Source organism: Nannobrachium achirus, assembly GCF_963921795.1.
Source record: "Nannobrachium achirus genome assembly, chromosome: 3".
In the NCBI taxonomy this organism is placed as follows: Eukaryota; Metazoa; Chordata; class Actinopteri; order Myctophiformes; family Myctophidae; genus Nannobrachium; species Nannobrachium achirus.
The window spans coordinates 39,946,678-39,961,764 of record NC_137812.1 but is presented as its reverse complement, the minus strand read 5'-3'; the positions used below and the strand labels follow the sequence as shown (position 1 = coordinate 39,961,764).

At 47.7% G+C, this 15,087-nt stretch overlaps 1 protein-coding gene across 1 annotated transcript in view; it reads left to right on the top strand.

Moving 5' to 3' along the window:
- The window catches only part of prss12 (serine protease 12), a gene marked incomplete at both ends in the record, with an annotated part of 41,683 nt that extends 33,404 nt beyond the window's left edge, over positions 1-8,279 (top strand). Inside the window, one exon of the mRNA XM_080722582.1 lies at positions 7,960-8,279. Coding sequence (XP_080578708.1) covers positions 7,960-8,279 — 320 coding nt within the window. The remainder of the gene's footprint in view (positions 1-7,959) is intronic.
- Between the last annotated feature and the right edge of the window lie 6,808 nt (positions 8,280-15,087).

Below are 15,087 nucleotides of genomic sequence, written 5' to 3'. Positions count from 1 at the left end.
TGTATAACTATCTAACTAGTGCAGTACCTGTTGTACAGAACGTGGGGGACCAGTCTATGAGTGTTAGTCATAGTCAGTATGTTGCACTAAGTTGGGAGAGCTCGAGGGGTAAAAGGAAAACAGACAGTCAAAACACAAAAAAGAAAATTCCTGGCTTTGTAGATATATATATCTTTTCTACGTCACTCGCATCACGCGTCAGGCCTATTCTAGATACTGATACTTGCTTTGACAAGACATTGATAGACATGCCTGTCCAGTTTTTCACATGACGTGCTGGGACACTTAGTGCCATTGTGCAGAGAGAATGCACCTGTCGTTTTGACGGCTGTTTGTTTTGCCTTGATGATGAGATAACTTTACAAGTATTACATGTGAACAGGATGTACTAAGGAGTCTGCTCAGCCCAACATTAATAAAGGCTCGTTTACAACCTTGTCGCGCAACCGTGTTGCCCGCAGAAAAGTGAAACTTTCACTTTGGCAAACGTTTTATATGATGCAGTTTGAACCTGTCTTTCAATCAGTGGGGAACAAAGTACTCAATCTCCGTATTTTTGAAAGTATAAATACTCCTGGTCAAATATTACTCGAGTGAAAGTTGCTCCGTCAAATTTGTACTTGAGTTAAAGTACTACGGAAAAAAGTTCAAATTGCAAAGTACATTTTATTTTTGATATCAATGCATTGCTACGTTAAAACCTTTTCCATCAAATTGAAAGATTTTTAAAAAAGAAAAAAATAACAATAATAGCGGTTTCATTCTGACTGGTTGCTGTGCTGGTGTCACACCTGAATCTCTGCATGGTGGTGATTACATGGTGCTTGTTCAGTGATTTGAATCAGCTGAGTAGAGGAAGTGAAGCACCTATTTTCCCCCCAGTAAGCTTGTTGAGAAACTTGTAGATAGGAACAGGGACGTGCAGAGAATGTTAGAGAGGCACAACGCGTTGTGAGCTTGGAGGTCGGCTATTTTCAGTACTTGATAGCACATTAAACTAAGATTAAAAAAGGCAATACTGGAGATGTGGCAATTATTTCAACATAAGATGCTGCATTCAAGCTCAGGAGAGTTTGAAAAAGACAATTCTCTTGAATGCTGCCTTCAGGTATGGCATGGAAAGAGGGCATTTGCATTTCTTTCACCAGAGTAAAAACTGCGTTCATGGTCTGGAGAGGGCACTTTTTACAGACAGATAAAAGGCCCCCTTTGCTGTCTATGTGTGCACGTGCCTGGATAGGAATAGGTTATCAGATCTAGTAAACGTATAGGTTCCGAACGGAACCATGTTTATTTAATACCGGAGGACAAGGTCCCCCTATGGGATAACCAGCGCCATCTGGCGCTGCAACAGAGTAAAACTCATAAGCTCCCGTACGAGAAATATCATTTGTCGGTAGGGCTGTCAATCACAAACGAGGGCGCCGCCCCCGAGTGTATAAAAGCCCTGCGGGCTATCATAACTTCCTCTAAAGCCGCACCTCTGCGCCCGCAACTAGCGAACCGAGGGGCTTTATTCGGGGGACCTTGTCCTCCGGTATTAAATAAACATGGTTCCGTTCGGAACCTATACGTTTCTTGTCATACCTCCAGACAAGGTCCCCCTATGGGACTCATATACTCCCCGAGAAGTCATGAACCGACAAGACTGTCGTGCACACCGACCACACCCGGAAAGGAGGTCCTGTCAACCGACGTGACCCCTTTCAGGACAGATCCGACCCAGACCCACAGGGCCTGGGCGTGTTCAGACAGAAAAAGACCCTGACAGACCGAGGCCTGCCTTATGCACTAAGGGCAGACACAGGTCCACCTTATAAAATTGCAATAAAATAAGGGAAAAACTCAGGGTCCCCCCACGTATCCTAGAGACAGCAACATGCTATCTCAGGAAGGGGAGAGAGCCGCCCCACTACATAGTAGGAAGGGCAGCAGCACCCAGAACCGTATGCGCCATAGCAGAAGGCGCAACGTCCAGGTGATAGTAGGTCGCAAAGGTAGACGGCGAAGACCAATTCGCCGCTGCACAAATCTCCTCAATGGAGACACCTTTGGACAAAGCCCAAGAGGTAGACACACCCCTAGTACTGTGGGCCTTAAGTGCTTCCGGCACTTCAGACCCAGACCGGGTGTAAGCCAACCTAATAGCATCCACAAGCCATCTCGACAGAGTGGGTTTGGACACCGCTTTCCGTTGACGGGCATTCATGACCACGAAAAGCTGAGAAGTAGACCTGCTGTCCACCGTCCTATCACAGTAGGCCTTCAGGGCCCTAACTGGACAAAGACAATGAAGACGCCTATCCTCCTCTGATGCAAACGGAGGAGGATGGAAAGCCGTCAAAACAACAGGTTCCTTCGGGACCACTCGGTTCTTAGGAATAAAACTCAAATGAGGTTTAAGAAGAACCTTGGAGTCATTATTGAGAAACCTCATACAATCAGGGCTCACAGAGAGCGCATGAAGGTCGCTCACACGCTTAGCCGTAGACAAGGCAAGCAAAAGAGCTGTTTTGAAACTTAAATGTTTCAAAGAGGTCCTCCCAATCGGTTCAAAGGGTGCCTTACAAAGGCCCTCAAGAACCACTTGTAGATCCCAAACAGGAAACAAGGCTCTGGTCACAGGTCTCAAATGGTCCACACCATGCATGAACTGGACCACCTCAGGGATTTTAGAAAGGCATTTTAGAAAGGCCCACAGGTGGCTCCTGTAGCTCACACCAGTCCAAAAAGGCATTCCACCTTCCATCATACACAGCCCTAGTAGAGGGGGCTCTAGCACTCTGAATAGTGGCTACAACCATCGGTGAGAAGCCTGCTGCAAGCAGGTTCTCCCTCTCACGGGCCAAACCCACAGGTCTAGGCCCCGTGGGTCTGGATGGAAGATCTCGTCCCCTGCCTGGCGCAGCAGATCCCTGAGCAAGGGAAGCCGCCAAGGGGGTTGAGAGAGCAGTGGGGTGATCAGAGACCTCCACACTCCCCTGGATGGTGTCACCAGAAGAACCTCCTGGTTGGAACATCTGATCCTCTCCAGAGTGGGAAGAATCAGTTCCAGGGGTGGAAACGCGTAGAGAAGACCTTGTGGCCATTCGTAAGCAAACGCGTCCATCCCCAGAGGAGAAGGTCCCCTCACTGAAAAGTAAAGGGGGCACTTCGCGTTCTCCTGGGAGGCAAAGAGATCGACTCGCGGTCGACCGAACCTGGAGAAAATCTGCCTCACCACCGCAGGGTGGAGAGACCAATCCTCGTAACGAGGCTCCCCCCTGGACAACAGATCGGCGCCGCCGTTCTGAAGGCCCGGGACATGGGAGGCTCTGATGGACCTCAACCGAGGCAAGCACCAGAGGGTCATCTCGCGCGCCAGCTGATCCAGCGTCCGCGAGGAGAGGCCGCCCTGTTTGTTGAGATAATACAGGGCCGCCGTGTTGTCCGTCCTGACCAGGACATGGCAACCCCGGAGAAATGGTTCGAAATGCTTGAGCGCCAAGTAGATCGCCATTAATTCCAGATAGTTGATGTGGTACTCCAACATGGCCTGGGTCCAAAGACCCCTGGCTGAGCGCCCCTCGTGGGTGGCGCCCCACCCCGAGCGGCTGGCGTCTGTGGTGATCACCTTGCGTGACACCACTTCGCCCATGGAGACCCCACTTGTCAACAACGCCTGGTCCCTCCATGGGACCAGAGCATCCATGCAGACCTGGCTGACTGTCACCTTCCTGTACCCTTGCAGGGAAGGAATCCTGAGCGCCAGTGACCACCGCTGGAAAGGTCTCATATGAAACCTGCCCAGACGCAGAAGTTGCACTGCTGAAGCCATCAGCCCAGTCAACTTCATGCACTCCTTGTACCTGACCACCTGGTTCAGTCGGAAGGAGCCCAGACAAGCCAGAAACCTGTCCACCCTCTCCGGGGAGAGGCGAGCGGACATGGTGGCCGAGTCCAGAGATATTCCTATAAAGGAAATCTGCTGGGAGGGTAACAACATACTTTTGCCAAAGTTGACGTTGAAACCCAAGGCCTTCAGGTGTGACAACACCAGATTGGTATGGCGCGCCGCTTCTGAGCAGGAGGCGGCGGAAATCATCCAATCGTCTATGTAGTTCGCCAGCCTGACTCCCTGATGCCTCAGTGGAGCAATGGCTGCCTCGGTCACTTTCACGAAAACCCGAGGGCTCAGAGAAAGACCGAAAGGGAGGACCGTGTACTCGTACAGGCGCCCCTCGAAGGCGAACCGCAGGAACTTCCTGTGTGGGGGATAAATGAGGATGTGCTGATAAGCGTCCTTCAGGTCCACTGAACAGTGGAAATCCCCCTGTCTCACTGATTTCATCAGTGACTCTGACGTCAACATCCTGAATTTGAACTTTTTCAAGTGCTTGTTCAGAGCACGTAAGTCCATAATCGGACGCAGCCCCCCTCCTTTTTTCTGAACCAGAAAATAACGGCTCCAGAAGCCTAAACGGCTCTGGTCGCGTGATAACTCCACTATAGCGCCCTTGCGCAATAGTGAGCTTATCTCCTCCCTCAAGGCATCGGCCTTCAAGCCGCGGGCTCGAGTATAAATAACCTTGCTGGATAGGGAGGGTTTTTTTGCGAACTGTAGTCTGTAACCCCGCGTCACCGTCCGAAACACCCAGTGATTCGGATTGCAACGTTTCCATTGCTCTGCACACTGTGCTAACGTGTTGCTGAGCAACGGAGAAGCCTTGGGGTTGTACCGCCTGAGCGGAACTACTGGGCCGGGAGGGAAAGGTTCCATATCCGGGCACGTATCCGTATCCGCTAGACGCCGGGCCGGAAGGCGCGGAGTCACCGGCGGAAAGAGCGTTTCCGTTTCCGGTACGCTTATTTCCGTATCCGGTGGGAGACGAACACGTGACCTCCAAGAAGCCTCGCTTGTTAATAATACATGCGACACACAACGTGGAGCCCGGGGGACAGGGTTCATCGCATAAGTAACATAATCCCCGGCTCGGGGAATTGTATTTACGTTTATAACCTGTGCTAAGGCCTTTATATGCTTCCTTGCAGGAAGACGAGGCCGACCCTGGGTGATATGTGTTGGCTTCTTCCCTGACGCTAAGACCAAACTCCTGTCCTGAACTAGAGTCGGCATAACAGTGCCGCTCGGTGGAGACAGAGGGGTATTGCACACTAGAGAGACTATACCACTGTGAATAGGAATTAGCTTGTCTGGGAACATTTTGCAAAGAGAAATATTCTGCTTGTAACCTGTCTGCATGACTGGAGGAAGCGATATTTTCTGAGTGGAAAGAAATTCCAGCCTGGACTTCTCTACACTGGTTAAATTCATGCAAAATGGGGTCGTCTGTAGTAAAGCAGGTGGGTTCGAAATAAACAGGCATTGTTTCATCAACACACTTTTTATTACAGGCACTGGAGGAGAGCACAGAGGAGGAATAAACATTAATTTCTTGGCATGAGAAAAATTGTTTGTATTGTCCAAACGTCTGCGCTTGCAAGGGGGGGTCCCCTGAAATTTCAGGGGGACCCCGCCAGAGTCCAGTGTCACTTTCGCGGCGGCTTCCCACGGGCTTTGTGGGAGCTGGCCGGTATCCCGTGCCTGGGAGGGTGGCGGGATTGAGAGCGGGCCTGAGCCCCCGCTGCAGTGCGAGGGGGTCCCGCGGAGGAAGAAGAGGGGGTCCTAGGGGGATTGTTCTGTTTCCCCTGCTTGGAGGAAGAGCGCCCCCTGTCAGCCTGACCAGGGGCCTTGCTCCGTCCCTGTCTCTTTTCCTTTCTGGGTACCTGGGGGTCCGTCGTGGCTCCCAGGAGCTCCAGAGTGATCTTCTTATCCGCCACCTCCTGGCGGAGAAGCTCCAGTCCACCGCCCATGAGGGAGGTAGGGTGGCCGGGGAGGTCTTGCAGGACCTTCGCGGTCTCCTCTCCGGAACTGCCAGGACACTGTACCTTGTCTAGCCACCTGGCACGTTCCGCCTGGATGCAATAATCCATGCCATGTCCAAGCCACTCGATCGCGTGGACATTCAGGTCCATCAGCATGCGCAGCGACTTGTCCATTTCCTCCACCAACACGTCAGGCACCTCCCGCATCTCGCTGAGGAGGCGCCTGGTAGAGGAAAGCAGCAGCTGGGTGGCGTTCATCGTCCTGGCTGCCAGCGCGGACGATCTGTAAGAGTTCCTCACCCTTGAAGACTGCTTGTCATCAAAGGCTATGGCAAACCCAGGAGGCTTCTTACCCACGGCCAGATTGAGGGGAGGCCGGCCTCCAGGACCGGTCCGCTCATGGTTGGGCTTGAGGCTCCCTACCAGGGACTGGGCCATCAGCTTGTCCATGGGAGGGCACAAGGGGATTCCCGCCTTCTCTGAGTCGCGGTAATCGACCAGGAAGGGGAGCTTGGGGGGGTCCTTGTGTGTAGTCCAGGTTGAATGCAGGGCCTCTGCAAAGCCTGGGACTAGTGGTAGCTTTTCCATCCGACGCGGGGGAGAGGACTCCAAATCCTGGCCCAGGAGAGGAATCCTAGCCCGTGGTCCGAGTGGCGCATCTCCGAGTGGCAGCTCCAGGCCACAACGGATGGCGGCGCGTTCCAGCACCGAGAGCTCGTCCATGGGGATGGAGTCTGGGTCTTGCGCCGCTGCCCCTCTCGCCCCAGCCGGCATGGAAGGGGGGAGAGAGGCAGAAGGGGCTTGGGAGGACGCGGCGGAGATGGAAGCCTCGGCATGAGGAACCACCCTGGCCGCGCCTCCGCCCTGTCCGGAGGGGAAAGAGGACTCGTCCTCCTCCGAGTACTCACCCTCCGTGTCCAACTCCTCCATGTCGTAGTCCTCTAGCTCCGGTTCGTCTCCGTCGCTAGCATGCCAGGAGACGGGGCTAGGTGGCCGCATAGACCGTAGCTGGGGGACGGAGAAGGAGAGAGGAATGTCACCGACGACTAGAGGGTGGAATTCCTTGGGGGGGACGGTCCAAGTTGTAGCTGGCGGAGAAACAACGTGGGCGGTCTTGCATGTTCTCTTCTTGGGCACGGCACCAGTCGAGCCCGTCGGAGAAACAGCAGTGGAAACAGGGGCCGCAGACCCGCTAGCAACGGGGCTACCGAAGCTAGCAGAGGGCGAGGCCGCTGGAGGCCTAACCACGTGGCGAGAAGCAGCGCTGTGGCGTACAGCGCTGTCCGGCACACGAGGAGAGGTGTCTGGGAGGGTTCCGGCGGAGACCGTGGTGTGAAGGCCGTAGCCTGCGGCAGCGATCTCGCATCGTGCCTCGAGGGCTGGAACATCGTACTGGAGGCATTCAGCACAGTTCACCCCCGTGGCCGGGGCCGGAGGGGACAGAGAGGCCAAGGCGGGTCCTACCCCCATGCAGACAATGCAGAACGGATGTGTATCTTCATTGGCGATGAGGCCTTTGCAGCTGGGAAGGCCGCACTTCTTCGGTACCCTAGCTAGCAGGCTGCTAACTGTAGGTCGACGAGCTGCCATCGTGAGCTAACCGAAGCTAAGCGAAGCTAAGCTAAGGCAGGGAGACACGTGGCAGAACGTACAGAGAAGAAGTAAAGACTCAAAGCGAAAGTGAAGAAAAAGACCGAACTGTTAGGAAGAATAGAATTAGAAACGTACAGGAGAATAATCTCTAAAGGCCAGTGGCCGACTTTCCTAGTCAACGCTTAGGCTAAACTTTAAAGAAAATTATACTTATATGGCTGAGTTCGCGACACTAGTTGCAGGTAAGCAGAGGTGCGGAAGAGGAAGTTATGATAGCCCGCAGGGCTTTTATACACTCGGGGGCGGCGCCCTCGTTTGTGATTGACAGCCCTACCGACAAATGATATTTCTCGTACGGGAGCTTATGAGTTTTACTCTGTTGCAGCGCCAGATGGCGCTGGTTATCCCATAGGGGGACCTTGTCTGGAGGTATGACAATAAACATACTTTCTCTGTCCAACCACTGCCTTTAACTCAATGTGTTGTCCCTCCTCCTCTCAGGGCGTTCATACTCCAAGACCCTGCAGCAGGCCCCCGTCTCCCTCCTCCCCCGTCGCCATTGCCAGCAACATTACCACGGTGCCTTCACGCGCCGCATGCTCTGCGCCGGCAGCGTCCAGCCGGAGCGCCGCGTGGACAGCTGCCGCGGCGACAGCGGGGGTCCGCTGGTGTGCGAGCGTCCGGGTGGAGGCTGGGTGGTGTACGGGGTCACCTCCTGGGGTCAGGCCTGCAGGACCCAGCACTCCCCCGGCGTCTACGCCAAGGTCTCCACCTTCGTCCCCTGGATACACAAAGTAATGGAACGAGAGCTGGGCGAATGAAGAGAATTAGAGCTGCTGTGTGAATGGTGACTGTCTTTATAAGTGGAGTCCTTCGTTGAAATGAGTCTCACACAGGGGCGTCACAAGGGTGGGAAAAGTGGGACTGAGTTACTAGGGCCCAATGTGGAGGGGCCTTAATTATTTTATATGTTAGCTGTTGAAAAATAGCAGATATACAAGCTCGGTGCCGCGCTGCGAGCTTGTAGATCTGCTATTTTTGAAAAGTCGTGAAAATGTGTGCAAATCTTTGAAATATATGTATTGTTTAAACAAACGTCTGAAACTCAAATTTTGCTTCTGGGGGGGTCCCTGGAACTAAATATTTTGAGTTTTTCAAAAAACCTTAGAAGGATTTGACAAAAATGTTCACGATCTTTCAGAAATAGCAGATCTACAAGCTTGCAGTGAGCTTCTATGTCTGCTATTTTTCAATAGTTAAAGCACAAAATAATGCGTAATAATGCGTTCCCAGTCAATGAATCCTTGTACCCAGGGCCCAGAATTTGGAGCGACACCCTGAGTCTCACACCTGACTGAGTTGAAACGGTGTGGTCTGAGGTATGAGTAACTAACGCTAGGATGAAGACATAACTGGACTTTGGAAGGGACTGACCAGTTCAGTGTTGTTCTTTATTGCTTTGGGGAACTTCGTTTTAAAGGGAGAGAAGGGAACAATTACAACACCTTTCCTTCATCTCTCTAACTTATTAGCACTTATTTGACTCTGTTTTAGGACAGTACTGAATCTTATCTCTGTGTATGAGTATGTCTGTTTCGTTGATGTGATAGTGCATTACGTTAAAACTACATCATTTGTCACAAATGTTCTCTATGTTGCCTTTGTCCATTTTATTTTTGTTAGGAACTGGTTGTGTTGTATATTACTGTCCGTGATTTCTTTATTATTTTTTATTTTTTTACGCCCACATGAACAGAGACTTCAAGGTACTGGAAAGAGTTATTGAAACGTGTTGAAGAGGGACCACGATATCTGTAAATACTTACCTAATGATGCACAAATGCATTCAAGTATACACCTGTGCCCATAGACACAGTCATACACACGTGTGCGCGCACACACACCTACACAACTGTACTGTACATGTAGCACATACAATTATCATGTTAAAACGTGATCGCATGTTGTGAATATGCAGACTTGAATTGAATTGGCAGCCCATATAGGTACTTGCATTAGAATTATATAATTATAATGCAATAATGATAATGATAATTATTATATAATGCATTGTATTTGGTGCTTTGTGTTGAGAATTCTTGCATAATTGAAAGTTGCAGTATAGCAGGCGTTTCCTTAGCATGTTTTTGTTCTTCTTTGTGATTGAGGTGTCTCTGAGTTGTCTATAGTGACAAAAACAACTATTCAATCTTTGTCATTGCCACAATTGTGCTTAAATCCCTACAGTTAGAGTTAAGCCTTTCTGTTATACTTTCTGTAGTCACATGCAGGCGTGGAGCACGGAAAACAGCAGATCTACACGCTCGCAATGCATGGCAGCATGACCAGGGGTCTACGTGTCCGTGGCAAAGACTTGGTCTTGTCCATGGCACATTTTTGATTTTCTTTTTTACACACCATTATAATGTTCTTATTTTGATCATAAGACCCAATTACTGAATGTCACGTCTCTTCGGAATATCGTCGTTGTCGGGTGGAAACCTTGTATGTCCAAAGCCGTTTGTTTTGCATTTATCATTTTTAAAATGATTTAAAAATGATTTTGAAAACAGCCAATCTACAAGCACACAACGCCTCGCACCGCGAGGTGCGAGGCGTTGTGTGCTTGTAGATCAGCTGTTTTCACTACTTTTGTGCGACTGCCTTGTGTGATGAAGCAGTGCTTTTACTCGAAAAGAAATTACAAATTTGAAACTTGGACATGATGTTTCTGTGACGATATGACACTTATATGTTGTGACACAACTGTATGGCACATTAGGAGTCCAACTAGTATTGGTGGATCTCAAATGTTTAATTTGCAACGACCCCCTTAACTGTGAGAGTTTACGGGTCCATTTAATTAGTTCCATTTGTACCCTCTCAGAGTTATAGACCTGTTATGGTCATTCAGGGTTATCTCTTTATGTGTTTCTGGTAATGTTACTCATTTTGTATGTCTGTGGCAAAAAACATATATTTTGTCAAAAATGTCCACCACAAGCCGGCATGGTGATGACCCCTGAGCCTGACACATTGCATGCTTGTGAACCTGTATATCTGCTATTTTCAGTGTGCAGCTAATTACAGTATAAAGCACTCTTGAGCAAGGCACCGTCTATAGCTGTGTTAATAGTTAGTTTGCCATAATGTTGTGTATGTCCTGTCCTAGCAATGTAATTCCAGTATTGTGATTTTGACTTTGATATCGAAGGGAGACAATGTATTACACTTGAATATAATAGACACTTAACTACCTTCTGATTTGGTGTTTACAGATGTGTGACCTGAAATGTGCCACTGTTTCATAAACCAAGATTTTGTTAAAGATGTTGTGTGTGAGTGGTCACTCCCACAGTTCCCGGACGTACCATTAGTCTGTCTGTACAACGGAGCGCTTAGAGCTCTAGTCTGTCTAACCGGTGAGAAAGTGAGCACTACCTTGTCAGACAATTTAAATAGATTCACACACACGTACACAAACAGACACACTCACTCTGTATCCCCCTCCCTCTGTACCTCTCTGTGGTCTGTGTGTGTCTCCCCTGTCTTTGTCTAACACAGACACACACACACACACACACACACACACACACACACACACACACACACACACACACAGTGCTTAGCAATGGCATGTCAAACAATGTTCACAGGAATGACAAGCATTTTCTGTGTAGTCTTTGTTTGCTAGAGGAACAACCCCTGTTGACATAACAGACAGTAAACTATCTAGTAGGAACCTTTGTACAATAGGCAATATTCACAATATAATATCAAGATTATATAATACCACTGCTTATTATTGTTATTCTTAACCTCAGTGTTTATTTTAATGGCATGGGAGTTTATCTTGCCCTCAAAATGACAAACAGTCAAAAGTCATTTTTTATAGAGTGCATTTATTTTACGTTACTATGGCCTCTAATGTTTTTACCAGCCTGGCTTAGTATTCGTGAAATCTACAATTTAACAGCCACATTTAATACTATACACAGAGCCTACACCCACCTGGGGAGGCCGTGTATTTGTGACAGCCGTGTTCTTTGACTTCTCCAGGAGGCCTCTAATGCCGTCCATGCAAGCCACGGCTAGCTGAGAAGCGATGCTGGTGGACCATGGCCTGGTGGCCTGGATTACCACCAACAAACCACAGAAGGCCAGTGGTTCTCAACCTGTGGGCCTGGACCCCACATGATGTTTTGGGAGTCCACAGATGACAGTGAAGTGACAATTTAAGGACCTTTAAGACCTTTTTAATACCTAAAAATAAGAAGGAATCAAAAATGCTATAAGAATTTGTGAAACATTGACCAAAATAACAGATCTACAATTTTCACAATGTTCTGTGGAACCGAGTCAAACTAAATCTAATGCCTGCATGATTGTCAGAGTGGGTGGTCAAATATGATTATTTTGGGGGGTTGCATCCTAAAAAGGTTGAGAACGACTGGCGCTCAATCCCCAATGAACCGTGCTATTATCTTTCCTGTTCACCCTCCACACCTGATTTACTGTACGCTTCAACTGGAGCATGTGCCACCTACATACTGTACATTCTCCAATTTAAATTGTCAGCTGCATTCCAGATGGAAGAGCACATTCAGCCACAGACTCATCCCTCCTTGGTGGTTACACCACAAAGCCACTTGGAAGGTCCTTTGTGCCAGTTGTGCTTTGGCTATAGACAGTAGACACTGTTTGTTCTTTCTGATTACTGGATTTGACTCTGGCACACTTGCACGTGGACTACTTTGGATGTACCCATAATGTAGGCCTAAGGACCTTGAAAATGCCTGTTGAGGATAACTATTTTGAGTGATTTAATATTTATTATGTTATTCATTATTCACTGTTGATAGACTGTACATATACAGTATATTCATCCAAATACTGTTGAAGGCCTGTTGACACTGCATTAATTCTCATAATCACTGTTGATAGTCTTTAATATGCATTCAAGTTACTCATCGGAAAGATTGCACAAAATGTTAAATTAATTCAGACTGCAGCTAGATATCTAACTCATTTGACATTAGAGCACCACTCTGTGGTCAAAGGGGCACACTGCAGGCTGAATGTAAGATCATTTTGTCTTTCTTTACTAATAGCCAACTTTATTTTATCTTACCATAGTCTTATTTTTGTTGCATCCAGTAATTATTATCATTATTATTATCTACAGTAGTTTTTATGAGGGGGCCAACACAGAGTGCTAAGGCAGCCTTTTGTATTGGTATGATCGTTTTATTCTGCAACCACTTTATGCAGTTCTGGCCAAAACAATAACATCCAGTTGCTTTTTACAAAACCCTTGCTGGGTTACTACTGGTACTGTAAGTCCCCGCACCACACCTTCTTTGTGTTTACCTACTGTATGTTTTTATTTTGTTTTTTTTATATGTTTTCCCCTTTTTTTCCTGACTATATCTACTGCATACTAGTAATGTGTTCTATCCGTCTGTCATTCAATGTTATATGAGATACTTCAATGGTTTCCTATGGAAATAAGCGTAGTCTTTTCTAGGATCTCCTTTTAGTTTACCGTGTACCAGTGAACTGTATACCGTCATGAAACTGTACCTTTTCCTATGCAAACTTCTAATAAAGTCTTCAATCAATCAATCAAACCGCACTGCCTACTTGTGGAAGGAAGGAATGAAGGAAGGAAGGAAGGAAGAGCTGATACCTTAAATTGTTCAAATCAACCTCATGGTGACTCTATAACAGGCCACATAATCGTAACATTCTGGCCTATAACTCTAGAACCGATGGTTATACAATCAAAACAAATGTTCCTGGGATTCCTTTGATCATGGCACAACTCCCCAGATAGGCCTTGCACATTTATGTCCAACTTGATTAAGCAATTTCTTCAAAATACACTTGCACTACTAATACTACTACCCTTACTAGGATCTCCTATTAGTTGACCTTGTACCAGTGAACTGTACCGTCACGAAACTGTACCTTTTCCTATGGAAACTTCTAATAAAGTCTTCTATCAATACAGATTTAGTCCAAAACTCACAAAAACATATGTGATCATCACACCTATATTATCGCTGCAATATATGGAGTTGGAACAACTGAAGTTCAGGAGAGAGAGAAACACACCTTGACTCCACCCCCTATCCACTTACCCTATCTATGCCACAAATTATTATCGCAGTATCCGATCTGCCCCAAATGTTTGTCATTCACTGAGGGGAATGCAGCGCCAAAAGCAATTTGCATATTAGTGCTCTCTATGCACTGCTGTTCTCTAGCAGGTACGAGGGAGGGGGAGTCGGGTGCAGACACTCGCAACTAAAATAGTCTATTAATACAGTTGAAAATGTTTGAATGCTACACAGTGCCTAGCGACACCAGAGGGAAGCCGGCATTCTCCCATCGACGGGGCTCCCCTGCCCTACCTGTGGACGGATGTGCGGCTCGCGCATCGGCCTCGACAGCCACACCAAGTGGCATCAGCGGCAACAACGCTGAACCCCCCCTTCCCCATCGTGAAGCAAGCGTCATCATCGTCTACGATGGACAGCTAAGATGGTGCGCGTGCGTGCGTGTGTGCGTGCCTGTGTGTGAGAGCACAACTGTGCATGCATCTGTGGTTAACCAATCTGGCTAGCCATCATCAAAGATACGTTTGGTCGCTCTTATCGAGAGACTAGTGCTTAACTGAATCAAACACATTTCTGTGCTGGTAATCATAACCCTCTCTTTTATTTTGGTTTTTGTGTTGGACATTTACAGTTTTTTGTTTATTTTTTTATTTTATTTATGTTTTACCTGTTTTGCATTCAAACTGAAGCTAATCAACATAGGCCACTGGTAAAAAAAAGGAACAAAAAGAACAAAAGGAAAGGAAAGGAAATTGAGGCTTACATGAGACACTGCCAAAGCAAATAAAAAAAAATAAAAAACCAAACTGGCAGTTTTTACAGTAGCTACTATTGGGAGTTCAATCTTACAATGGCAAGGAGTAGGACACAGTCTAGGAGTTGACTGGAGACTTGTCTCTCAAGCCAGACAACTATTCCACAATCTTCCAATGCTTCACAGTCTGTAGTTACGCCCCCTTAAAGCAGTGCTAAGGAAGTTGTCATCGTTTGCATTTACGTTCACAAAAATATATCTTAAATACATTTTTAAATGTCCATTTCTGCTTAGCAGCAACCTAGATATGCTTCAACTAATTTGACTTACAGTAGGACAAATGTACACGACTGCAAAGGAGAAAGGGAAGTGGAGTGGAGGCAAACATTCGCTTGGCTGCCTTGAACCTTTTCAGTGCTTCTGTCGTACAGACTGTATGGCGGAAGCATTAGAAAACTGTGGTAGCAAACAGTGTGTCTATAAGCGGAGACCACAAGGTTCTTTCACAAACTCATGTTCTCAGTCCTTAGTGCTGAACTAATCAGCAACATTATCCTACTGTAGGTTAACTGGACACAGCTCTTCTTTGCGGGTCCTATCACAGGAAAACAGTGTGCAGAGGAGACATCTTGCTTCAGTGCTTCATTGGTGACTCTTGACCTTCCCATGGGTGGACAAGGCTGTCAGATTAGAATACAGAGGGGGAAAAAAGTCTAAAACTAGCTCCACTTAAAAAAAACAAGCAGCCAAAAC